The following is a 27406-nucleotide window of genomic DNA, read 5'->3' as shown; positions in this document are numbered from 1 at the left end:
TAGCTTTACTCACCATGTGAGTGAATTCTATGGATTTTTAACAATATCATTCACGCATATTATAGAAATTTTATCAGAAACCCAAATATGGGTGAATCAATTTCCTATTTATGAGTGAACTGAACTAAGCGTGTAGGCGACAAGCTGAGTGAAATGCCCACGTGGCAGATTTATATTAAATCAAAACAAGTAAACAAAACCATTATCATTATTTACATTGCACAATGAGTCACAACGTACCGGCCGCATTTAGTTCCTCAGTTGCAATCATCTTTTAAAATCTTGGTGAGTATTATATTTAACTGCAATAAAATCAATGACTAATTAAATCAAAGTTTATTTAAAGACTCAACCATGGACGGAGGACGTTCCAATAAAGGAGAGAACGACACAACTGGTTTTGATTTCCAGCATTACACATTGCTCTACTGTATCGAACATCTTCGGAAGCACAAGAATCGTTTTCCGGAATTTAAAATCGGAAGTGCCATCGACGGATTTGGGGCCCTGGATGATATTGTTCTACATGTTGCTTTACCAGGATCAAGAACGGTCACCAATTTACTGCAAGTAAAACATTCGACACGGACGATAACCGATATTTATCTGTGTGATGACGCGAAGACGTGCGTTTTGAAATATTTCAAGACGTTCCTCTTTTTGAAAAAAACCATCCCACTGGAGCAACTGGAGCAGTTAATAATATGGACAAATATGTCATTCGCTAAAAACGTTCAGGATTGGTTTGAGAAGTATGTTCCAACAGATGACGAAAGAGACATACTAAAAAACGACGGAAGCCTGCCTTACGAACGATTCCGATTTAAGAAGGACAAATTTAAGGATATTTCTGAGAGCTTTCTGGACGATGCTCATCCCCGAACAACACTCATCGATAAGTTCGTTCATGTTTTGTTTGAAAAAAAAGAATGGAGCTCAAAATATGCGGCTAAAAGCTACTATCGCGTAATGGCAAAGGAGATCATCGAGTGCAATGGGGTGAATTCCAAGTTCAAGGAACACTTCATCACCGGAGAAGGGTTGCTTCCGGAAACCGTACAATTCCGGAAATATTTTGAAGTAGTGATGAAGGCTATGTTTATTAGGAAAAAAATTGGTTCGTTTACCATGGCAGATTTGAACAGCGACGAATATAAGACTTACTATCAGGTGATGGTTGATGCAGATTTTACAGAAGGCACTAAGGCAGATGTACAGTGGAAGAAATGGGAGCACGAGCCTCAGGTGACGGATTTGGAGGAATTTCGCCAGCGCTTTATCTTCTATGTTAAGGTGCCAATATCAATTGATCTTGAAAAGTTTTTAATAACTCAAGTGGGATGCTTTAAACAATTATGTGAGATACTAAAGCAGTGTGCATTCAAGAAAATGATCGATGAGAAGATAACTGATAAACTATTCTTACTGATGAAACATCGAGAAAATATGGTTTCTCGTCCCTACACAAATCTGCAATTTGATGACTTAGATGTGTTACAACAAAAAGTTATTGAATTCATGCAGGATAGTTCAAGAAGGTGTTTACACGTGAAAGCCGTACAGGACGTGCAATGCTCTGGTTCTCGTCTGATTTCACCAATTAAAAATTGCTTGGCTCCACTGAATGAGCGATATTTGGTCGTGAACTGCAGCAACTTCTATAAGAACTGGGATAATTTGCAAGCTATTTTAAAAGAGAAGATATTAGTCGAAATCGGTTTAAAGTGCATAATTATTACAGAAGTGCCTAAAAATAAGTTACAGGACATCGAAACCAAACTATCAACGAGTGAGGTTAAAGCGATACTTGTTGGTGGTCAGCTAGACAATGGCTTCGAGGATAAGTTTGACATTAGTACGCTGCATCCAGACAGTAAGGATATAATCAGTAGCCGGGAAATCTTTCTATCTGAGCAGCAGGCGGCAAAGGCAGGCGAGATCTATGGGAATGAGCTCTTCCGAAAGGAGAATTATCGATTGGCGTTGGACCTTTTTCAAATCCAAAGACCAATACAGCTGGAAGGCAACGAACTTCAGCTTGACGAACACTTCCGAGAAAGACAGCTGAAGGTTGAGCAGAATGAGACAAATGTGCTAGATTTGATACGCAGCAAAGACTATCAGCAAATCGTCGTATCCGATCAAGCCGGCATGGGTAAAAGCACCGAATTGATTAACATCGCTGTTGAGATGCGAAAGACTTATAAAGATCATCTGGTTGTTTGCTTGGATTGTAAAGGTGTTCTAAGGCATCACGGCGATAAGGAAGATTTCGCATATATTGTATGTCAAATGACTAACATCAGAGGAGGGACAAAGGAAGTTGTTGTGCGAAAAATTATCGAGCTGGGAAAGATGATTCTGCTGTTGGATGGAATCGATGAAGTGAGTGGCAGTTGCAGAACCAACCTGGAGGCGATGTTAAATACCATATCAAAGACAAGGCTGTTCAAGCTTGTTATCGCTACCCGACCACATTGCAACACTCTAATCCAGAAGATTCTCCCCTTATGCATTATATGTAAGTTGGAACCTTTCAGCACATCAGACCAGCTAGAGTATCTGATGAGTTTCTGGAAGGTCAATGATTTGGCTGACGAAAATGATCACACCGAAGAAAACGCCATAGAGCTGATAAACAGATTCCGCTCCATGCTCAAAGATGGATCCTTGATCGGTATACCTTTGCAAACATACATGATTGCTGTCATCTACCAAACGTCTATCATGGCAAAAGATTTCGAGCAACCCAAACCCTACGAGATCGGCAACATTTATAAGCAGTTTATTGAACTAAAATTTCAAGAATCAATCAAACGCCAGTTCGATCTAACATCCAAAGCCCATGAAAATGCCATACGCACCCAGCAGGAAAATTTTATTCCAGATCACATCGCAATGGCGCAAAAAATCTACTCAAACGCTCCGGAATCAGAACTGAAGCAGCTTTTCGACCAACTGCAAACCTACGGCTTGGTCCGACTGCATCCTTCAGATTCCTTTGGATTTGTCCACTATACCTACCTTGAATATTTCGTCAGTTTGTATTTCCTTACTCACGCAACTAATGCCAATAAAGCATTTATTTCCTTCATGCGCCAAAATCTGTGTGCATCTCGAGAGAGCATCGTTACAAAATTCATGAACTTCCACATTGGGGAGATCGATCCTTCTAGAAAACTTGAAACCGATAACACCATAACAGATTGCTTGCCGAACGATTTTGAACCACCGTCAACTGGTCGTCTCCATCCGGACAAGCTCCGAGAAATCCACCTCTACTTACTGAATCATTGTTCGGAAGCCGAACGGTACACACTAATACGCAGCAGCTTCAACCTTTCGGCGTTCAACGTTTTAGAAGTGCTGTATGACAGCCTCCCTACGGATACCAAGTCTGCGTTGAAATTTCGCTTCGGTAACAAACCGGAACCTAACTTCATCAACCTCAAAAAACTTGGCGCAAATCAAGTCGTTCAATTATTGAACATCTTACTGAAAAAGAACCCCGATAAATTGGTTCGACTATATCTGACCGACTTTGGCGATAGCGATGAGGACTTTCTCGAAGTGGCCTGTCGGAAACCGTTCTGCCAGGTATTGGATTGGTTGGTCGATGATCTAATTCCTAACCTCAATTGCGAAGAGCGAATCGCACTCAACAGCTACGTAGACCACCGTTTCGTCATGTATCTTCAACTGATTGTAAAACACAACAACGCTCGATTTCTTCAGAAAGCAATCCAGTGTGCAAAAGACCTTTGGCCAAAAAGTGTCATTCTTTGTTTCCTACTTAAGCGCAACGTACTACAGGTGTTCCTGAACACCGTTGAGCTCCCAAGTGATACTAAACCTCTGAAAGACGAGCAGCGAGTTGAGATGGTTCGCCACATACATGGTCTCTACCAGTGGGCCTTCGATGGCCAATTCCTAGCTAGTGACGACTGCTGCAATACAATTGCTAATCTACAGATTGATACCATAAAATGTGCATTTAATGACACATTTCCGAGCTTATAACGCTTAGTGATAATTAAAACAAATGATTGTGCAATGCACAAATTTTATTTTGAATATATTTACATCGATTTATTATTCACCTTGCAATTGAAATATTGTTCACTGCAAATAAATACTGTTATCCACCTAATCTTTCAATCATCCCTCAGTCCGATATCGTTCCCAAAAAGCTTCAAAAACTTTCTGCACCTTCTGATTCCTCAACTTCTTCAATCCCTCTCCGAACACAATCACTTCTCCACCATTCGTCCGGTTCACCAACACTCTCAAATCGCAATCACTCAAATATTGCTCGACGAATCCGATCACGCTCTGTGCGACCTCCGCCGATGCTTCCTCACCCTTGCACGATTCAATCAACACCTGTTGCACTGACCGGTTCATCAAGAAATACTTGATCACTCTCGGGTGGAACCGTTTCCCGATGGAATCGAACGTTTGAGCTAGAAGGTCGTCTCTTCCATACTCAACTGCCAGAGTTAGGTACCGTTGAAATCTTTCACCAACATACTCCAGCAGAAGATCGCTCTCATCCTCGGTGTTCAGATCGTGTTCGATGGTAAATATATGCTGGATGATAGTCCGGTAGTGGCGTATGATGGCCGTGGTGATGAAGTCGTCTTCATCGGAGTTAAAGCTAGCAATGATTTTTTCCACGATATCCAAAGGATGCTGTCGGTGGAGGATCGTCAAAAGTTCTAGCAAGTACTCTTCGCTGATCGTCGAGAGATCCACTGCAAAGGGATCATTCGTGTTGGATGCGAATGTAAAACGAACTACATGAACTAAGCTAATCGGTAGACTTTCGTAGATGGTTTCGAATATGCCGAATTGACCTTTGGTAATGCTTGTTCGTACGTACTCGATCTGTTTCTCAACGGAGCAACGCTCCACGAAGAATACGTGGAATTGTTTGATTTTGTCGACGTGTAGCCGGTGCATTTGCTGAGTTCGAAATTCTTTTAGAACTGAATTCGGAATCGATGGCGTAGAACCTTCGAGTTTCCGACGACTGGTCACTTTACGGATATGATGTTCAAGGAGCATATCGAAACGGTTGGCTGTTGGCTTGCAAAAACGTTCCACTAGGTAGTGGTTGAAGTGTTCCTGATCCACGAAATGACTTACGAGGTACAGGGTAAGGAAGAATTCCGCAAACGCTGAATGGATGAATGAAACCTTTCCGTCGTCGATTCTCAGCAGACCGTATTGTTCCAGGTTCACAAAGCATTCGTTGTCGATGACTTGGAGTGTATCCATTGTAAAAGCTAGTTCTGAATGATCAGTTGCAAAACTGGATCTCAAGGCATCCAAAGCGCCTTCGTGTGCTCTATTGAACAAATCAAAGAACTTGCAAGCGTACAGGTCGAATTTCTTATCGATAAACTTTTGCAAAACGTCTGCCACATCCCACTGCTTTAGAGAGTGGTCATCGATTTGAGCCTCGTAGATGCGCGCTATGATTGAGCACTGCATCGGAATCTCAAGAGAATCAGCATCGTTCATCAGCGTTCGAAACGATCGCATCAAATCTAGGATGCAGGATTCGTTTGGCGAAACACTTTGAAGGCGCCGTTTTAGGAATTCCAGTTGATCTTCTTCGGTGAAAGGTAGCATAAAATAAATTGCTGGATTTTGTAAATTGTCTTTCAGGAATGGTAATCTATGTGGTCGAGTAGCGATTATGACCGATTGGAAACCCGCAGACTGCATCCATTGTAGCATAGCAAGTGCGTTTCCTTCTTTCGCTAGACTTATTTCATCGAACCCATCCAGTAATAGGATCACTCGTCGATCTTCTACTAATTTCCGCAGTATACATTTTTGAAAGCGATCTGCTGACTCCAAGTTTATTAATTTGGTAAGAATTTCGGATCCGTCGATTTTCGAACCGAACCAATCAACAATTCGTTTCGAGTCCTCCATAATTACAATATGATCGTTATATTTCTCGTGGAAATTCACAACCATCCTCGAGAGCAAAGAAGTTTTCCCAATTCCAGGCAATCCACACAAAATTGAAATGGATTCAAAGCTCGTTTCAAAAGGATCTTCTATAGAGTTGCTTTCAGATTGAAGGCTTCTAGGGATAAAAATTTCCTCACAAAAGCCACCCGTTTCGCGTCCAATAACTATCTGATCGCAGTTGCGGCACCAATCCGACAATACAGAAACTGGAATTGTAGCCAAATCATCTTTACTCAATAAATCACACAAATCGATTGGATGTCCTTGCAACAACACGGAGGATGATTTCAGTCTGTCCTTAATGGTATCTGGAAGGTCATTAAAAGATAATTGATCCTTATGGATTAGAACATTGGTCTTCTGAGGCGACGAAGCTTCCGGAACTATGACAATGATTAAACATTCAATTTCACTTAGTGTTTCTATCAAAGAGCTATCCTCGGTGGTAACTACTAAAATCCATCTCTCCGGCGGTTTCAAAACTTGCATTATATGTGTCAGCTTAATTCGTTTCTCCAAAAAATCCCTACCGGACATACACAGATAATTGCAGGATAACTCCTTCAAGACACTTCTGATTCTACTTGTCGAGACATCCAATTCTCCACAACTCACAATCACCCACGTATTGCAAGAGCTCTGCAACCGAAACTGTACTAACACATTCCTCAAGTTCACCAGCGATTCGGATTCAAACCATGAACCTGCCAATGTCCTTAATTCTTCTGACTTTTTCAAGCTTATCAACTCAAAAATAGCGTCCACTTGTACATTTTGCAGTAGCACTCCTCGTTGACAAATCCTCCCCAGAACGTCCTGTGTTGTTTGATCGCATTGTTTCTGCACTATAGCTCTGAATTTCTCCTTCACCGGAACATTTGTGTAGAACACCAGTAATGAGAAGAATTGCTCTACATCTGCCCGATTCACGGCATGATCCATCTTCCAACAGGCATCCCTGTTAGTAGAATTCCACTCGCAAGACTCGATCCGCAGCTCAACAAACTCGGAAAAGGGCTTCTGTTCAATTTGTGTCAACTGACTGAATCCTGTCACGTTTCTTTGTCGAAACTGTTCGCCTAGGACAAGCACCAACAATTCATGGAACTGCTTCGCTTCGCCGCACAGAGCATTACCAGCTCGGAGAAATTCCTTCCTAAATCTACTGTCCTCAAACACATCCCTCAGCAGGACATAAAACAATTTCTTCGGTATGGTTTCCGTATTAATGGTCGACTTGTTAAACATCAACCTGGCAAGTGTCGTGGCCAATTTGAACAAAGGATCACACGACCTCAATAGGGCTTCTTCAATCGCTGCCAAGTGACTTAATCGATACCTTCGGATCCCAAAGTCATCCGTTTCAAACAAATCTACAGCATCCTCCACGGCCGTGTAGTCCAGCAGCATATCCCTCGAGGCGAAATCTTTTCTATCGAATTCGGTTCGAGTCCAAACCACCAACTCCCGTATAGGGCGCTCTACCAGTTTCCTCACCTGCAAATAAGCCTGAAAGTATCGCAGCAAATCGAAATCCAATCTCGACGATGTACCCTTCAGGTCACTGAACGTTATTCTGCTGTTCTTGTACCGATGCGGCTTGACATCGAAAAGGTAGACCGAACTCTTCTCCTGACGCTGGAACTCACAGAATACATCGTCAAATAGTTTCGCCTTAAGTGTCCGGCATCCAATCGAGCAACGCAGCGATTTATCACGCGCTTTAAATAACATGTAGCAAATAAGGCATAGTTGTGAGTATTGACTGTCGGCATTCGGTTGCATGATGGTCGCTGAAATTGAATAACATGTAGATTATTCACTCATCTTACTCATCACTACAGAATGAACTAATGATTCATTTTTTAAATTGCACATTTGGACATGTTTTTGTGGAACATTCCAATGAATCAAACTTCAAGTAAACAACAGATAAGTGTACCGAAGGCACTCAGCTACACGGCCGTTCAATCTCACTCAGATTTCAGGTTTCTCAGCGCTGTGTGATTTACGTTTTTAGAAATTTATTTCATCTGAGTAGAAGTTTCTTTCTCTCGCTCTCTACACAGAAAAAAAAAAGTTGTTGAATATTACATCCAAACTGCTGCAACCAGGTCAATCCATCGGTTGTGTAATATAACGTTGTACGATGTACATCGATTTTGCGAACAAAATTACATCCATTGATATAATATTGTATCTGCTTTTTGCTATTACATCATTATTTCATACATCAGCTTGGATTACATTGATCGATATTACATTTTTTTTTGCTGTGTTTCTCTGTGAGTGAGATTGAACAACCGTGTATTCACTGATGGAAAAAATAAAAAAAAATCCAAAATCAAGAACGGCCGAAAATCACTGCTAATCTTGAGATCAGCAAAATCACAAACAGAAAATCATGGCTGATTTCATCTTAGCTGATTTTGAGGTAACAAAAAACCAAACGGAAAATCAAAAGCTTGGTATAGCAATCAAAGTAAAAAACCGGCATCCACCGTCATTTTGGGATCCAAGATGGCGGACCAAAATCCAATATGGTGACCCCCGGACAGGGAATATGCATCTAAATCCATGCAATATGGGTATCTTCGGAATGGGCTCGATGAGTGGAAGTGAAAATTGACATCCACGCCAACTCCAAAAAATAATGAAATAAAAATACTGAAAAACTCTGCAAAAACAAATATAAACAAATAAATTACTGATATAAATTTCTTTACTGACTTGAGCAGAAGTTTTTAACAGTTCAGAGATTCTGCGATTTACGGAGTTAAATTAAATTAAAAACTTCTAGGTTGATTACTAAAAACTCAGCTGTATGAAAACCCAGTAAAATTTTACCGACTTCGGTAATCTAAACTATGTGTGTAACGTAACTGTCACTTTTGACATCGATCGTCAATTTTTGGCAAACGATCATTCAATCAAGCAAAGAAACAACACCATCGGACAGCTAAGACAATCTCCCATCTATTGGTAATGTTGATTTGTATGATTGTATTGTTATTTGCGAGATATCGACGATTGTAGTCAAAAGTAACAGTTACGTTATTTCGAGGTATACCTGTATATATATACAGCCATTCCATAGAAAAACGATATAGTGGTTCTCAGAATTTCAAAAAAATGGTAGTATTGTTCCTTATCTTAAGGGGGGAGTACACTTTGATTTTTCAAAAAAAAAAAATGCATTTTTTTTTTGGCTTAAAATGTTCCTTGGGATGTATACTTTAATTTATAAAAGACTCCAAGTCCGCCATAATATTCCTTACCGCTTTACGAAGCGATTTCCTAAAACATGTACCGGCGCGCAGAGAGAGCAATTTTATCTTTAAACGCGTTTATCTCAAACTGGCGTGGGAAATAACTCTAACCAGTTATCATCAAATTTGGATATCGCCTTGGTTTTCTGGTTCAGAATTAAATTCTGCTTAGAAATACGTATCCACATTTTCGATTTTGTCAAAAATGGATTTTTAATCCACGATTTTGTAAGCATTTTTAGGGTGAAAAAATGAACTTTTTTTTCCTAAGGCCACAACTTTTGAAAAAAATAGTTAAAAAAAAATAGGAATACGTATTTCTAGCCCAAATTTCATTACTAATCAGGATTTTTGTTCGATTTATGTTCCAGGATCACATGGAAAGGAGTATTTTCCCACGCCGTTTTCCGACTTCCGCGCGACCTGGTGCACCGGCCACGGGGAGACGCCAATCGAGTTCAAAAAAATACAAATTGTAGTTCGAAGGATGACTAATAAATGGGTTATAACATATTTGCCCTCCCTGAGTGTTTTATTGCTTAAAAAAATTAACGAAAATGCCTTACTTTTTGGACGTTCAAAGTGTACTACCCCCTTAAAATATTAGACCCGTTTTATTTATTGGGTGACCATTTCTATGTTAAGGTTACCAAAAAATTGCTTATTTTCGATTTTGTTTTTCATTTTTCATTTTCATCAGATTCGAATAAATGGTTATTAAAAGCATTTAAAAAAATATAATAATATTTAAAGAAAACGTGGTTTTGCACTAAAAAAACATTGCACAATGGTCCCAAAGCCGTATAAGTAATTCCAAAGCCGATAAACAAATAAGGAAGACAAAAATGTTTGCGCTAAAACCATTGATTTAGGCATGTGGTGTCTTACGGAAAGTTTCTTCATATTTTTTTGCCAATTTTTTTATGTTAATGAAACTAGGGTGGTCCATAAAATTGGTGAATTGAAAATGTGAACTTTTTTATTATGTGAGATAGACCAGTGCAATGTTGTAGAAAGTTGCAGAACAATCAATTTGCGGCACCTTTTCTCAAGCCACTAAACTTCCATCTCTTATGGTTCATGAGTTATGATTTTTTTAAACAAGCAAGTTAGAGTGGCTCCTGAAAAATTGATTTTCTATGAATATCTTTTCATACATTCATTTCTCGTAGAACAAATTTTCTTAACACTTTTAGACCTTTCAATGGCAAATATTTTTGCTGGAGCAACCAAGTTGCTATCTTTTTTAATTGGAAAGTTAAAGGCGATTTTCTTTTTAAAAAAACTGGCATTTTTCAATTGTCAATATCTTTAAAAGGAGCAAACCGATTTTCAAGTTTTAATTCCATTTGAAAAATCATTATTTTTTTCAATAACGGTGGGAAAACTGCGAAAGCGATTTTTGTTTAAAGTATTTAATTTAATTTAAAAAAAAGTCATATTTCTATGCAAAAAACTGCCATAACTCTTCAAACAAAATAGATAGTACCCTAATTGCTTGAGCAAAAATGTGCGCCATCAAAAGTTATAAAAGTGTCTGCAATAAAGTTTTTGCAAGAAATCAATGTATGAAAAGATAATTAAAGATAACCGTAGAATAAGGTTTACGCTAGCTTGTATTATAAAACATCAAACATGGCCTACTGGGAATGTGTTACAAACCATCCCTTAAACATCACTGACCACTTTCATGGACTTCATGGCATAATAAGTCCGAGTCATTGATATCATTTGTTGATCACATTGCAAAAATTCAAGTGTGGCACACATAAAACAATCTTTGAATTTTTATCAGTGTACACTGTTCGACACATACCAATAAAAATATTTTATTTGTCGTCTACGCATTGATCGCGCTGGTGTTCCCTGTGAAAAACGCACAATAGAGCATTCAATAGCGCATTGATAAATGACCACCAAAAATTATTCAATTTTAGTTCGACTAAATTATTAACGTGATCTCAATACTTTCACCACATCAGTGATGGAAACGTTCGCAAAAAATCACTATGACTCGCAAACTTTTCCCTTGGAGAACTTCGTGAAATATCGCGAACTTTTCCAACACTGCACCACATTGAGTGAAAAAGAAACAATCATGCTCGATTGGAGTATTCTATGAGAATTCGAGGAATAGTCCTAACAAGAGTTTCAAGGGAATTCCGTGAAGAGTTCCATGAGAGTTTGGTAAAGCATTCCAAGTAAATTCTGAATTGAATTTCATGGCTTTTATTGTAAAATTAAATCGATAATATTGGGCCAAATTTTAAGGGAAATATCAGGAGAATTCAAAGACACTTCTGTGTAAGATTCCAGGTCCATTCTGGACAGCCCATATTTTGTACCAATAGAAGCAATAAAATACACCCTAAAACTCAATAGACGCACAAAAAAAGAAGGCAGATTGCCAATAGTTCAGCTAAAATGCTCAATACAAAAATGGTAAGGTACAATAAATAAGAAAAACTGCACCAGTAAAATTAAAAATATCTTTAAAACAAGGGAAATGATCAATAAAAAAGATTAAAAGTTCCCGCAAAAGTTATGAAATGTTCCATAGAAAATACTGAAATGTTGCGATGCCTGTACCATTTTTGCATTAGTATAATTGTGTAGCAAGTACAGTCATACCAACCGGTGGAAACTAACGATTTTAAATTGGCTCACTACTTGACTAGCCTATTGGTCCCAAGTACATCTATAAGCGTTCCCCATTCAAGTCTAAAGTCTATTAAATATAGTTGTTTTGATTCGCTATGAAAGTATGAGGTAACTCTAAGACCAGAAGGTCCCGAAAAAACGAGCTCAAATTTTTGGCTCAGCTCTGGTACTCTCTTCGGTCCCAAGCTAATCGATGCACCCCTCGGAGCATAGGAAAATCTACGAGCCCCTCATTTTATCTGTCAAACTTTCATAGCGAATCAAAACAAACATTGCGTAGTACTAGAATTTCGACTAGAATAGGGTACGTTAATCGTTTGCTTGGGACCAATAGGCTAGTCAAGTGGTGAGCCAATTTAAAATCGTTAGTTTCGTATTGATTGTTGGTACAAGGGCCTAACTGCAATCATCGATTATCTTTAGCCTCGTCTTTAGCTACAGCTAAGGGTAACAATTCAACAGTGAGCTTGCATAAGGGCTTAAACGCGATGTCCGATTCTCTTCGTGGATTTCCTCTTTTGTTAATTATTCGCTAAACTTAACGTCTCTGGGTGCGTTTGCTGTTGCTTTTGATAGCCAATACAACCTGTTACAACTCTGCATTGAACAAATTCTAGAAAATAGTTTTGCTTAGCTGTAGCAATGCAAAGAGAAAATCGATGAAAAGAATCGATCATCGCGTATACGCCCTTATGCATGCTCACTGTCGAATTGTCTGACAATGTGTAACCAAAACAGTGCTGTAACAGGTTGTATAGAAATTAGTGACGTTTAACGCACGCACACTTCGTCTACTTCTTCTTCTTCATTACTTAATTTAACGTCGGTCTCTGTTTCGCAATCTAGTGCCAATCACCGACGGACATCGATTGCCATCCATTGACGGCAACCGAATGTGCAGGAAGGCAGCTTCCACACCTGTGTAGGATAGCGCACCCATTCAAACATACATGGGCCTGGTCCAACGGCTTTACTTCCCTACCGAAGGAAGACGTGACCAGAGATTTTTATGTCTCAGAAAAATCCCACCGACCTCGGCAGGAATTGAACCTAGACCCATTGGGGTGAGAAAGCAGTCACGCTTACCAAAACATCACCGTCACCGGCACGCACGCACACTTGCGGGTGCATCGCCGTGTAAAGTTGTTTATTATTTTCCTTTGGCTAACCTAAAAAATGTATGAAATGAGGGGGTTAGAAGGAAAGGGGTGTAACTGACTTTGATTGATTCGCTTTATCCGTTTTCTCTTTTGATAGCCACAGCTTTAGAAACAGGTTTTGCGCTATTTCTGCCCCATAGTTTGATAAAGAAGGTTCTCATCTAGCATCCAGAATGGCACACGAATCAAGGAATTTGTTTGCAGCTCTGAATTATTCACGAAAGAGGAAAACGGTGAAGAGAATCGATCAAAGTCACGCACACCCCTTTCCTCCTAGCCGCTTCAAATTAGATCTGTCAGAACGAGTTTGATAACGATTTCAAGCTGAAAATTGCATTAGGTCTTAAGTAACATTGATCGATTCTCTTCGTCGATTTTCTCTTTCGTTAATAACTTGATCACAGAACCGTTTCTTGATGTGTTCGTCGTTTAAGATGCTAGATAAAAGTTTCTTTTATCGATCTGTGTGCTGAAAATACCTGGGAATGTCTTTACATGGCCGTGGGGATGCAAAGAGAAAATCGACGAAGAGAATCTGTCAATGTTACTTAGGACCTAATGCAATGTTCAGCTTGATTTGTTATGTATTTTCCTCGCTATACGCTCTCACAACACCAAATTTAAGAAGTAGTAAGAATAAGAAATTCTCGGAAAAATTCTAATGGGATTGTTCGATTGGCTTAGAATTTGACAGTAGTTCATTTGGTCAAAAAAATCTCTCCGCCCATCTCTCCCTCTGAGTATATCTAATATAAACCATTTGTGAAATATGATTTGGGTAATCACTCGTTTATGGTATTTTTTATTAGAGTTGTGAGTCAAAGCGGGACTGATATTAGTTCCTCTCAATCAAGAAATAACGTTTTCCGAAATTTGCATCGCACAGATCCCTAGTGAAAACATCTCGCTTGCGATAATGAACTTTTGGCGATATTTGCAACACTCTCTATGTATGTAGTAAAATGATCGTGACATTCACACCCAATTACGATTATACCGCAATTAGAGCGATTAGTTTTACCGTCTTCAGAGATATCCAGTATCCAGTATATGAGATGTCCTCATCGGGTCGGATCAACACTCTGAATGTCGGATCACTCTGAATGATTTCACGCACCTGACCCACACCGAATTGTTTTCAACCTGGATCGGACTGAGACTGGAAGAAGTAGCTGCCTGTTTGAAACAATCGTCAGATTGAACGTTTGTTTTTGTAAACTAGCTCCGGTCGAGGATCAAACAGCCAAATAGTGCGGGTTCACATGATTTGAGACTGGTTTCAACCTGAGTATTAGAAAAAATCGCTATTAGTGATTCTCGTTTTAACACACTTCCACTTAAGCGTTTAGAGATCTCTATTTCACCAGGAACTTATTTTATCCTACCTTCAAACGGGCTACTAGCGCTGGGTAAATGATTCAGCTGCGGTCGATTGTGAATTTCATGACGAATATATAATTGTGTAACACAAAGTTACAAGCAATTTGTGATTTAAACCTTATTACAAATTATATTTTTGTAACGTATTGGTTATACAACTTCATGTAATCTATGTTTGTTTATTTACGTACCAAGAAGTAAATCAAGCTGAACATTGCATTAGGTCCTAAGTATTATTGACAGATTCTCTTCGTCGACTTTCTCTTTGTATCCCCCACGGCCATGTAAAGACATTCCCAGGTATTTTCAGCACACATATCGATAAAAGAAGCTTTTATCTAGCACGTAATACGACAAACACAACAAGAAACAGTTATGTCACAAACGAAGTGACAGACGACTAACTGGCGAAGAAATCAATTAAAATAATGTGGTTCGCTGTAATAGAATTTTCTTAGAAGCTTGTGCCATCATCCACCAGATGGAATAGTCTTTTTGTTTTGGTTTTGCACAAAGTTGATTTTGTGTACAATGATTCTTTGACAGTGTGCAAAGAGTGCGTATCATTTTGTCATTTTTTATGCATTTCAGTTTTGAGTAGAGTGAAAGAGATAGAACCAAAACATTCTAGTACATTTGGTGATGTGGTACAATCCAGTAGTAGTGGTGTTGCCATGTGGTACACTGAAAAATTGCAATAGCAGGTTAGTCATTAAAGTTTTCGAGCCGCTCCGTCTGTCACTTCGTTTGTGGTTATGTGCTCAAGTTATTAACGAAAGAGAAAGTCGACGAAGAGAATCGATCAATGTTACTTAGGGCCTAATGCAATGTTGAGCTTGAAATGCATACGTAGGGATGCCAAATAAAATAAATCTTTATGGTTAATCGAATTATCGAAATTATAATTCATTGGTTTGAAATCGATTACCACTATGTTTACTAATCGACATAAACGATTAGTTGGTGTTAATTGGGTTCTTTTATTTTGAAATATATATCAATAAGTATATTTGAATTATTTTATTATTTGAATATTAGCACAATGATATTTTTTTTCGATCCCATAGACCCATTAAATCAAAATTTAAGGCAAAATAATAACGAGGGGCGCTAAGATGGTGATTTTTTTTCTAATGTAATCACACTGGACTAATAAGCGCAAAGCGCGTTTTCACTTATTAAAAAGTGTAATTCGACAGTGAGCTTGCATAAGGGCGATGATCGATTCTATTCGTAGAGTTTCTCTTTTGTTAATAACTCGCTAGAACTAACGTTTCTCGGTGCGTTTGCTGTTGTTTTTGATAGCTCTGCATTGAACAAATTCTAGAAAATTGTTTCGCTTTCTGCAGCAATGTAAAGAGAAAATCGATTAAGAGAATCGATCATCGCGTATACGCCCTTAGGCCGCGGCCAGGGTAGACGCGATTCGCGATGCGACGCGACCAATTCAAAAGAATCTTATTATTTATTATTATTTCTTGCGTGAGTCGCATCGCGTGTCGCGTTTACCCTGGCCGCGGCCTTATGCATGCTCACTGTCGAATTTCGAATAAGAATGCGAGTTTTCGTCTAAAGGCCTGTATAGAGATCGAAGCGAAGCGAAAATCTCATACAAAATACTAAATTTTTCACCAGCGTGAAAAACGCTATTGGCAAATATTTCGCTTCGCTTTGAACTGTAAACAGATACGATCCAGCGAAATCTTATTTTGTGGATCGTATCTTTTTCGCTTACGTTCATTTTTTTTTCGCGCATGCAGCGCTAGCGAAAAGACCAGCAGGTAACCGAAAAGTTGACGTTTCGAGAAAGAGCGTATCTGTCAGATTTTTACTTCACCGGAGGTGTAAACTGACCGATTTCGTTTCACACTGCGAAAAAAGGAAACTGGAAAATGTTCCACAAACATCTTTTCACAACCTTTTTCGCTAGCGAAATTTTATGATTTTTCACGTGCATCAATTTTCGTTTCGCTTCGATCTGTATACTAAGCTTAAACAGATACGATCCAGCGAAATCTAATGTTGTGGATCGCATCTTTTTCGCTTACGTTTATTTTTTTTTTCGCGCATGCAGCGCTCGCGAAAAGAGCAGCAGCTAAGCGAAAAGTTGACGTTTCGGGAGAGCGTATCTGTCAGATTTTCACTTCACCGAAGGTGTAAACTGATCGATTTCGTTTCACATGAACTGTAAACTGCGAAAAAAGGAAACTGGAAAATGTTCCACCACAGACAAACAGACATAACACTCGCAAGTTGTTCATCGAACAAGCATTTAACGGTCAATTTAAAAGTATCGTAGTTGGTAGTACCGCCACCTGTGGCGCGCATAGTCAATTACCTTGCGTTTGACGTTTACACACTACCGCCATCTGTTCAGCGTACTACCCACAGATTGCGGTAATGTTTTTGCGACCATGTTTTACAGTGAGAAATATTCAATGTGTTATGTCTGTTTGTCTGTGGTTCCACACACATTTTTTCACAACCTTTTTCGCTAGCAAAATTTCATGATTTTTCGCGTGCTTCAAATTTCGTTTCGCTTCGATCTGTATACTATAGATCAGTGCACGGTCCCTAACCTCACTTTTTGCTCCCTATCATTTTGCTTCTGAGTAAAAGAGATAGCAACGAATGGGAGCCAAAACAAACCACCCAAAACTGTCAAAACTTACGGGTGAGAGAAGAGTGCGGCAAATCTTCGTGAACTGATCAATAGGATTAATCGTCTTGATGTCGTCGGTGCACTTATTCCTTACACGCTATTTCTAAACAACCCAAATTTGAGTAGGATCTATTCATATCCGTCAAAAGTAGGGCTACCCGAAATTGATTAAACAAAGTTGGGGACTGACAAGATGACGAATAGATAACATCGACCTGAATCCGAACGATGTTGTTCATTTGTCATCTCGTCAGTTCAAACTTTGTTTACTCAAATTTGGGTAGCCCTACTTTTGACGGATATGAGTACATCCTACTCAAATTTGGGTTGTTTAGAAATAGAGTGTATGATGCAAGTATTAACAACCGGTGGAAACTAACGATTTTAAATTGGCTCACTACATGACTACACAGAAAAAAAAGTTGATGAATATTACATCCAAACTGCTGCAACCAGGTCAATCCATCGGTTGTGTAATATAATGTTGTACGATGTACATCGATTTTGCGAACAAAATTACATCCATTGATGTAATATTGTATCTGCTTTTTGCTATTACATCATTATTTCATACATCAGCTTGAATAACATTGATCAATGTTTGTTTTGATTCGCTATGGAATTTTGACAGATAAAATGAGGGGTTCGTGGATTTCCTTATGTTTCGAGGGGTGCATCGATTAGCTTGGGACCGAAGTGAGTATCAGAGCTGAGTCAAAAAGAAAAGTTGAGCACGTTTATTCGGGACCTTCTGGTCTTAGAGTTACCTCTATGATATTATATGCTCTGAAGACACCAAATCGATTTGACTGAAACGTGCACTTTTAACACAGTTTTTGCACAGACAAACAAACGTAACTCTTGATTGTGTATCTTCGTTCATGCATTTAACCACAGACAAACAGACGTAACACTTCATTGTGTATATTCGTTCACGCATTTAACGGTTGATTTGAATATTATCAGTTCCGCGAACTACTCGCCGTAGCGCTGGCATCGGATCACTTTAACGTTTCTATATATTCTATACAACTTTTATGCAATATTGTTTACGAGTTAGCGAGCAAGCTTGTTTTCCGCGAGAAGCCAGAGAGATGTCGTTACTGAGGTTATATGTTTTGAGATACTACGTTTTCAAGAACAAGTGTTTCAAAGTGTTACGTCTGTTTGTCTGTGGTTTTAGCATTTTTGGGGCAGTCCTGTTTCAGATGCAATCAGCAATAGCTTAGTAAGTTTATTTTAAACTTTTCTAAACCATAAGTTTTTTTTTTCTCAAAAAGATAGTTTAACCACAGACAAACAGACATAAAACTCGCAAGTTGTTCATCGAACAAGCATTTAACGGTTAATTTGAAAGATATTTTACAGTGACAAATATTCAATGTGTTATGTCTGTTTGTCTGTGGTTTAACTTTAAAAATTTAATTGCATTTCTCGTAGAATTTCAACAAATAAGCATATCTAGATAGACCTGGAACTAGGGCGTAACAGCTTTTGTAAACAATGACTTCTCTCGATGATTTCTAAACAGTCAAGGCTCGCCCATGCAAACCATCATCTTCAACGGATAGACGAAGACTTACCCTACCCGATGGTTTTGTTGGTTTGCGTGGGCGTGTCTTGAGTTCATAGAAATCATCGCGAGAAGGCATTGTTTACAAAAGCTGTTCCGCCCTGATTCCAGCTCTATCAAGATATATGGAGCTTCAATAAAATTTTATGGTAACTTTGCTTAACGATGTGTTCCGAGTATCATCCAAACCATTTGTGGAATAGTTTCTTCATTTGGGTAATCGTTCGGGTATGGAAGTTTTTTATTAGTTATTATTTTTCAGTGTACCACCCTAAGAAAAAATACCATGCCCGAACGAAAACCCTAATGATTCAACTATTCCACAAATGGTTTGGATGATATCCTGAACAGCTCGTTAAGCAAAAGAACCAAACTAATTTTAGTAGGGCAGGCTTTATTGTGATTCATCGATGGGGATTCCCCATGCACGTCTAAAAACGAATGTCAAATTATAATATAAACTTCAAAGCAAAATTGAATGCAAGTGGAATGATGAACACGCTATTTCAAAATTACCCACTTTAGAGTAGGATTCACCAAGATTGATCAAAACTAGAAATACTCAGAGAGAGAGATAGGCGGAGAAAACAAAATACAATTCGGCAGCCGGGGTTTGTTCCTAAATTATCTTGCAACCCTTGCTAGAAGCTAGCATTTCAAATGACTTGTATTTTTGATTAGATTTACGTGCAAAATAATAACTGATTGCATCGCAATATTTTGCACATTTCTTGGTGCCATTAATTAACCGATGAAGATCAATTAATCAATAGAGTTAGAATATTGTTTTTGATTAAAAAAAACTAGTTGAATTTAAGAAGCATACAAAACATAAGGGTGATTGAATTTCTGTTCGATTGCAATACTCTCAAATTTATTCTAGTAAGAATAAGAATACCTCGGAAAAATTCTAAGGGCATTTTTGGGAATGGGAATGTTCGATTGGCTCAGATTTTGGCAGTTCATTTGGCTCAAAACATTCTCTCCACCCATCTCTTTCTCTGAGTATTTCTAATCAATACTGAACCTATCCGAAAATGGGTAAGCCTTTTAAAGAGGCAGAATATTCTGTCTGTGTGTTCGCTTCCCGACAACGAAATGTATATAAATTTATCACTTTCGACCAATTTGGCGCTAGTATCGATAAATTATCTGCTGAAAATTGCCACTTGGCGCTACCAGCACTTAGTGTCTAGTGTAAGTTTTGCAACGCCAGCGCCATCATGTTGTCAAAGAGGGTTTTTAAGTGGGGAAGTCGCCGTTACTTGCGCTTAAGTCGAATAGGAATCTTTACACAAGTTTTTAGAGAAATTTTGGAGCCTCAACGTCTGTTCTCTGTGGCTATCTTAAATCGAGCTCTTTTCAATAATTGCAACATGTGAATAATGCAGAACAAGTTTAAAATTGTTCTAGAACCAAATTGGTTTTGAAGGAAGGTCAAACTACAAACGAACAGCTCAGCCGCTCTGAACCCTATTAAAATTATGCTTTCCCAATATGGTACATTCTCTCACTATAAACCTGTCATTTCTAGCCTATCTGAACTATTTAATAAATGGAAGCCATAACATGGGTTTTTTTTTTTTCCTCTGTTCGGGACCTAACACTACTGCGACCAGTAAATTGATCTATTGTCCCGTGTCCTTAGTTTAGTGCATGTCGTATTACTCCATCACTATTGAGAAATGATGTAGTATTCGATTTTTTTACAGTTGCCACTCTTGCATTTATCGCAAGGATCCGACTCTAATTGAAAGGTCCCGCTATTTATACCCTTCGGAGTGTTGAAACACTCTCCAAAGGCGCGCCCCTTTGTCAGTCAAAATTGAATTCCTTAGCAACAAAATTAAGGTATGACACCGATAATGACCATGCATCAGAACCCTAGTCTTAACCACTTCAAACTAGGGAACAACGAAGAGAAGATTAGGAATCACATAGATGAAGACAACTAACTCATTTTTTGCCTTGTTTCAAGATCATCCTCGGTGGACAAAGCCGAGTCTTGTCACTATCAACAAGGCATACAAAGTAACAAGGACTAAGATGTGTTCCTGTTCCCCTAGTTTGAAGTAGTCAGGACTAGGAATCGGTGGTAGATCTTACATCCCGTAACGTACCACGAAAAGGTGATCTACCCACGTTACGGGGCTATAACATGGGCTACGCTCCTCCTAAGCGGGCCCTCCGCATCCTATCTCTGTCTTATCTCAAATGCCAATGGTTTGAATGTATCAATATATACATTGGAAATGACGTTCAATCAAATAAACCCATACTCCACTTACTTGGCCAGGCTTCAGAATCGTCCAGTGGGCAGTGCGCTCTACACTCCAAGCTCCCTTTCTTTCAAATTTACCTCAAATTTTATATTTTACCCCTTTGAGTGTTGATTAATCACAATGAAACATTGTGACAGAGCACGGACTTGAGGTTACTAGAGTATTAAATAATCTAGGATTATATCTGAAAAATCCAAATTTGGCCAACGCCCACCAACTCCGCTTAAGGAACGACCTCAAGTCAGTAAAACCGTATAGAGCTAAACATCTAAATTACGTAAGATACGAAAATCGCGCAAATTGTGAACGCCACGCGAGACAACCGTATAGAAAAAAACAGCTTATTATCACTTAAAGAGTACCACCAAAATAAATGTGATAGCACAGACAAACAGACATAACACATTGAATATTTCTCACTGTAAAACATAGTCGCTAAAACATTACCGCCATCTGTTGAGTACACTGTGGTGGGTAGTACGCTGAACAGATGGCGGTAGTGTGTAAACGTCAAACGCAAAGGAACTGACTACGCGCGCCACAGGTGGCGGTACTACCAACTACGATACTTTTAAATTTACCGTTAAATGCTTGTTCGATGAACAACTTGCGAGTGTTATGTCTGTTTGTCTGCGGTGATAGCCTATGTTGGCAAGTTGATTTATTTTGGTTTCCTCCCTAAATATTCTACTTATTCTACTGTTGAGCTTTTTTTTTTAATTTAGTTATTTTACCGAACGTATCAATCATTTCAAGATTTCGCGACCGTACCGAACAAATTCTATACTACAGAAGCTCAAAATTTTTTTTTGGTGAGCTCTACAGCATTGCGAATTACTTCTGCGTAAGCTCCGTAGACGTAGGAGCGTTGATTCCGACAGCCACGAAAAGTTAAACATGCATCAATTGTCGATCCGTCTTGGCCGCTTCAGACAAAGCAGGCCCTTCCGACGAAGTTATTGTTCTTGGCGATTTTAACCTACCGGACATTGCATGGACTCCAACCCATAGTGGTTTCTTTTGTCCTGATCACGAGCGTTCATCTTTCCACGTAGGAACCATCCAGCTCCTGGACAGTTATAGTACCGCAATTCTGTCACAAATCAATGGCCTGTTGAATGAAAACAACCGCACCCTGGATCTCTGCTTTGTGAGTGCTCGTGATACAGCTCCTTTCCTCTCCACGGCACCCGAACCTTTAGTCAAGGTAGTGCATCATCACCCTGCTTTAGTTATCGTGATCGAAAATAATATTGTCCATGATTTCACCAGCACTCCAAACGCTGTGTCATATGACTTCCTTAGAGCTGACCATTGCAGTATCGTCCATGTGCTGTCTAATCTAGATTGGGAGCATATTCTGGATCCTGTAGACGTCAACATTGCTGCACAAACCTTTTCTCACGTCTTGGCATATGTCATTGACAGACACGTTTCCAAAAAGATCATCCATATCGACTCTCGCGTCCCGTGGATGACGAAAGATCTTCGCTCGTTGAAAAGAACTAAGAAGGCTGCTCTCAGAAGATTTACTAAACTCCGCACACTGCCACTGAAATGCTACTATGTCAGACTCAACCACGAGTATAAGCGGTTAAGTCGTCTCTGTTTTCAACGCTATCAAAGGAGGATTCAACGGCGGCTAAAATCACACCCGAAATCCTTCTGGAACTTCGTAAATGAGCAACGCAGGGAAGTCGGCTTACCCTCTTCCATGATTTTTAATGGTGAAACTGCTGGAAATCAACAAGACATTTGCAACCTGTTCTCAGGTTGCAGGTTTGCTAGTGTGTTTGATGCCGAGCAACTCTCCGCTAATATCATTACTTCCGCGGCCAGTAATGTTCCTTTGATCAACCAAACGCTCAGCATGGTCGAAGCCACTACAGGTACGATTTCTAGAGCAGCATCTAAACTTAAGACTTCAACTAAGGCTGGACCCGATGGTGTTCCGTCGATTATTCTTAAAAAGAACATCACTTGTCTTTTAGATCCACTGCGCCGCATATTCCAGCTCTCTCTTTCCAGCGGCATCTTTCCGTCTTGCTGGAAGACTGCGGATATGTTTCCTGTTCATAAAAAGGGAAGCAAACGCGACGTAAACAACTACCGGGGAATCACGTCGCTGAGTGCTGTATCAAAACTTTTTGAATTGGTTGTCATAGAGTCCCTAAATGCGCATTGCAGGCAATATCTAAGTACAGATCAACACGGATTCATAACTGGGCGTTCCACAACTACGAACCTGCTGTGCCTAACGTCCTACATCACAGACAGTTTGATTGCTCGGACCCAAACGGACGTTATCTACACAGATCTTACGGCAGCCTTTAAGCTGAACCACGAAATTGCGATCGCTAAGCTTGATAGGCTAGGGATCGGTGGAAATCTTTTGAGATGGTTTCGTTCATACCTCACGGAGCGCCAATTGACAGTAACTTTGGGTACTTGGGCAGCCATCTGGGACCATTGGTATTTCTCCTCTACTTCGACGACGTTCACCATGTTATCACAGAGCCACGATTATCGTTTGCAGACGATCTGAAAGTTTTTCTGCGCATCCGCTCACTCGCCGACTGCCGTTCTCTCCAAAATCAGATTGACATCTTTGCTGACTGGTGTAGTCTAAACCGACTGGTGGTCAACCCAGCTAAGTGTACAGTTATTACTTTCTCACGCAAGAAACAACCGATTATTTTCAACTACAAACTACTAGGCACGACTATCGAACGGGTGCACTGCGTGAAAGACTTAGGCGTTTTTCTAGACTCAAAGCTGACATACTCACACTATATATCGTATGTCGTCGACAAAGCGTCCAGAACGCTTGGCTTTGTCTTCAAGATTACTAAGAACTTCACGGACATTTACTGCTTGAAATCGCTCTATTGCTCTCTCGTACGATCTACGTTGGAATACTGCTCTGCTGTCTGGAGCCCGAACTACAATAATGGGGCCGAGCGAATTGAATCTGTTCAACGACGTTTTCTTCGCTTCGCGCTCCGTAAGCTGCCTTGGAGATACCCACTTCGTCTTCCAAGCTACGAGAATCGCTGCCAATTGATCAATATCGAGCCCTTACGTATCCGAAGAGATGTTTTCAGAGCCTTAACCGTCGCCGATACTCTGCAAGGAAGAATCGACTGCGAAGCAATTCTGCAACAAGTGAACATTAATGTTCAAACTCGATCACTACGCAACAGTCTTATGCTTAGGCTTCCACTTCTTCGAACTAATTATAGCATAGGGAGCGCTATTTACGGCTTGCAGCTAGTGTTCAACCGAGTAGCGTCGATGTTCGATTTCCACTTGACACGGAATATGCTTCACCGAAGATTCTCTGCCTTTTTTGCTGACCGGAGGCGCTTGATGCCCAACAGCTAAGTGTAAAATTTAAGACTTATAAATTTTTAGTAACTTGACAATGCTTTCCTAGTTATTTTCGTTTGTAACTGTAGTAACTGTAGTACATGTATGTCGTCTGTATAATCTGTACTTTTTAACAACACATCATTGGGACTATTTCTAGACTGTTGATGCAACCATAACAAATAAACAAATAAACAAACAAATATTCTTTAATAGCTAGTTAATACTATTATAATAGAGTTTCCCGTCCCCCAAATTTCAATTGCGCGCACTTGATTCGATTTTCTCCCCATGAGTAAACCTGTTGTTTGCTTTGCGGAATTGCTGATTTTAAATATTATAAATAAGGATACAGTGATGACTCGATTTTATCGCCCCCTCTGCGCATCATACTTTTAGTTCTCAATGATAACACATAACCGTAATTTTAAAATCTTTCTCATTCGTCTTAAAGATTGATGTTTAAGGTGCACTTTGGTGCAATTACACCACTGGACAAGCGCATGGTTTTCGAAGAACATAGGAAATGATTTTCAAAAACGGGGGTGTTAAAATCGAGTGATTACTGTACACATCAACTGATTCAAACATAAGCTTTTGTTTAGTTATTCTTTATAGTTGGTAGATCAATGTTATTCCACTGTGTAATCATTGGGTCCAATTATTTTAAACCACCTTTAAGTTAAAATTAAAACCATTAGGCTGCATAGCCACCAGTCATATAGAAGAGTAGCTGTCATAGGATTTTATTTTAAATTTTATGGTATATTCATGAACAATTCATAACCTTTTGATTGAAGGTTTCGTTTATGTATTGTATACATTATCATGTGTTCAGGTTAAATAACAGGCTGTACAAAACAAGATAAACTTGTGTCTAGAAAGTATGAAATTTAATTTAATATTGCCAAACCAAGCAGCTCAATATCTAATCCACTAGTAGCTCAATACAAAATCAATTTATTATATGCTATACATACAGTCCACAGTACAATCAATAATTTGGTAAATATACCGTAATAGTTCACAAAATGTTGATAACTCTTGTATTTAAATATTCTTTCAATCATTTGACAGAATCTCAATCATCTGTATGCAACGGATGAACACTGCTTCCACCTTCTCCAAGAACATCAATTGAGCGTTGGAGGTGGTGGTGGTTCTGTTTTTTTCGGATTCAGCCGCCAACGCAGATGAAGTAGAAAGAGCGGCTTGCAATGTTCCTGAGGGTCTCATCGATTTGCGTACATTTGTGGTTAGCAATATGTATGTCGTTAAAGCTGTTAGGAAGTTGAAGAAATCTGTTTCACCGGGTCCTGATGGTGTACCTGCAATCATTTTTTGCCGCTGTGTTGCTGTTTTAGCTGATCCCCTAGCTCGCATCTTTACCGCTTCGTTGCACCAAGGAGTTTTCCCCGAAATATGGAGACATTCCTTTATGTTCCCTGTCCATAAGAAGGGCGACAAACGTGACGTGACAAATTATCGTGGCATAACAAGTCTATCTGCAGCTTCAAAATTATTCGAGATCATTGTGAACGATGCTATCTTCTTTCATGTCAAGAGCTACATTTCAGCAACGCAACACGGATTTATGCCAGGACGCTCAGTTACATCAAATTTGCTGGAGTTCACCTCAACATGTATAAATCACTTGGAAAATAGGGCTCAAGTAGATACCGTTTATACCGATCTGAAAGCGGCATTCGATTGCATCGATCATGGTATTCTTCTTCGGAAAATGTCTCGCCTGGGAATTTCGGATGGTTTGGTTGATTGGCTGAAATCATATCTTTCCAACAGAACACTTCGTGTCAAGCTGGGTTCGTGCACTTCATCACCATTTGCTGCAACCTCCGGTGTTCCCCAGGGCAGCAATTTAGGACCATTGCTATTCACAATCTTCTTCAACGATGTGACGCTCCTCTTGCCGAGTGGTTGTGTGCTCATATACGCCGATGATCTCAAACTATACATTGTTGTCAAGAACGTCGAGGATTGCCGTCAGCTCCAAGCAATGTTAGACCAATTTGTTGATTGGTGCCGCTTAAACAAGCTTTCCGTCAGTATATCAAAATGTGTGGTCATGACATTTAATCGCACAAGAACGCCAATCGTATTCGATTACTCAATTGATGGATTTGTACTAGAAAGAGTAGAACAAGTAAGCGACCTAGGTGTAATGCTGGACCCTAAACTTACGTTTGACTTACACCGTTCAATGGTAATCACTAAGGCTAATCGTCAGCTTGGTTTTATATCAAGAATCTCAAGAGATTTTTCGGATCCGTACTGTTTAAAAGCACTGTACTGTTCACTCGTTCGTCCGATTATCGAGACTGCATCTGTTGTTTGGACTCCCTACCAACTTTCCTGGAACATCAGAATAGAACGTATCCAAAAAACATTCATTCGTCGAGCATTAAGACAACTTCCTTGGAGAGATCCACTAAACTTACCTCCGTATGCTGAGAGATGTCGCTTGCTAAGCATGGACACGTTACAACGACGGCGACAAATTCAACAGGCAACATTCGTCGCGAAGTTATTAAGTGGTGAAATTGACTCTACCCACTTACTCTCTTGCTTGAACTTTCGTGCGCCAAGCAGATTTCTACGCTCAACGTTCCTATTGCGTCAAGACTCACACCGCTCTTCTTTTGGACAACATGAACCTGTTACGAGTATGATTCGCACGTTTTCTACAGTTGAAGAGTTGTTCGAGTTTGGGGAACCTGCTGCTCAATTCCAGAGACGTATTATTAACTCCAGATACATTTAGTATTTGTTATGGCTTCTGGTTCATTAAGACTTATTGTCAGATGGATGTATTAAATAAAAATAAAAAATAAAATAAAAATAAAATAAAAGCTTCACCAAGGGTGTGAACAACGCATTCTCTGACTGCGAATGGAATCCGGAATTGTCCTAGTTGCCTATCTTATTCAAACGGGATAGGAGCCCCGGTACTTTACCTGAATCGCACTCAACATACTACAACTGCGCGGAACACCGCTGTACAGGGCCAATTTCGGACCGAAATGCTTACCACACGAACGCGC

The 27406-nt window shown here is 39.5% G+C and overlaps 2 protein-coding genes across 2 annotated transcripts; one reads left to right on the top strand and one right to left on the bottom strand.

The window, feature by feature from the left end:
* The first annotated feature begins 346 nt into the window (after window positions 1-346).
* Window positions 347-4031, top strand: LOC135704191 (uncharacterized). Its single transcript, XM_065225632.1, has one exon. The coding sequence runs from the start codon at window positions 355-357 to the stop codon at window positions 4018-4020; it is 3666 nt and encodes a 1221-aa protein (XP_065081704.1). The 5' UTR covers window positions 347-354; the 3' UTR covers window positions 4021-4031.
* A 112-nt stretch (window positions 4032-4143) lies between these two features.
* On the bottom strand, window positions 4144-14155 carry LOC135704192 (uncharacterized). Its single transcript, XM_065225633.1, has 2 exons — window positions 14100-14155; window positions 4144-7781 (listed from the first exon to the last, which is right to left on the bottom strand). The coding sequence occupies exon 2, from the start codon at window positions 7771-7773 to the stop codon at window positions 4159-4161; it is 3615 nt and encodes a 1204-aa protein (XP_065081705.1). The 5' UTR covers window positions 7774-7781; window positions 14100-14155; the 3' UTR covers window positions 4144-4158.
* Between the last annotated feature and the right edge of the window lie 13251 nt (window positions 14156-27406).

Source organism: Ochlerotatus camptorhynchus, unplaced genomic scaffold (genome assembly GCF_037179485.1).
Source record: "Ochlerotatus camptorhynchus isolate MF236.1 unplaced genomic scaffold, CSIRO-AGI_Acam_v1.1 ptg000232l, whole genome shotgun sequence".
In the NCBI taxonomy this organism is placed as follows: Eukaryota; Metazoa; Arthropoda; class Insecta; order Diptera; family Culicidae; genus Ochlerotatus; species Ochlerotatus camptorhynchus.
The sequence above is the reverse complement of the archived record's forward strand: the minus strand, read 5'-3'. Positions and strand labels throughout refer to the sequence as shown.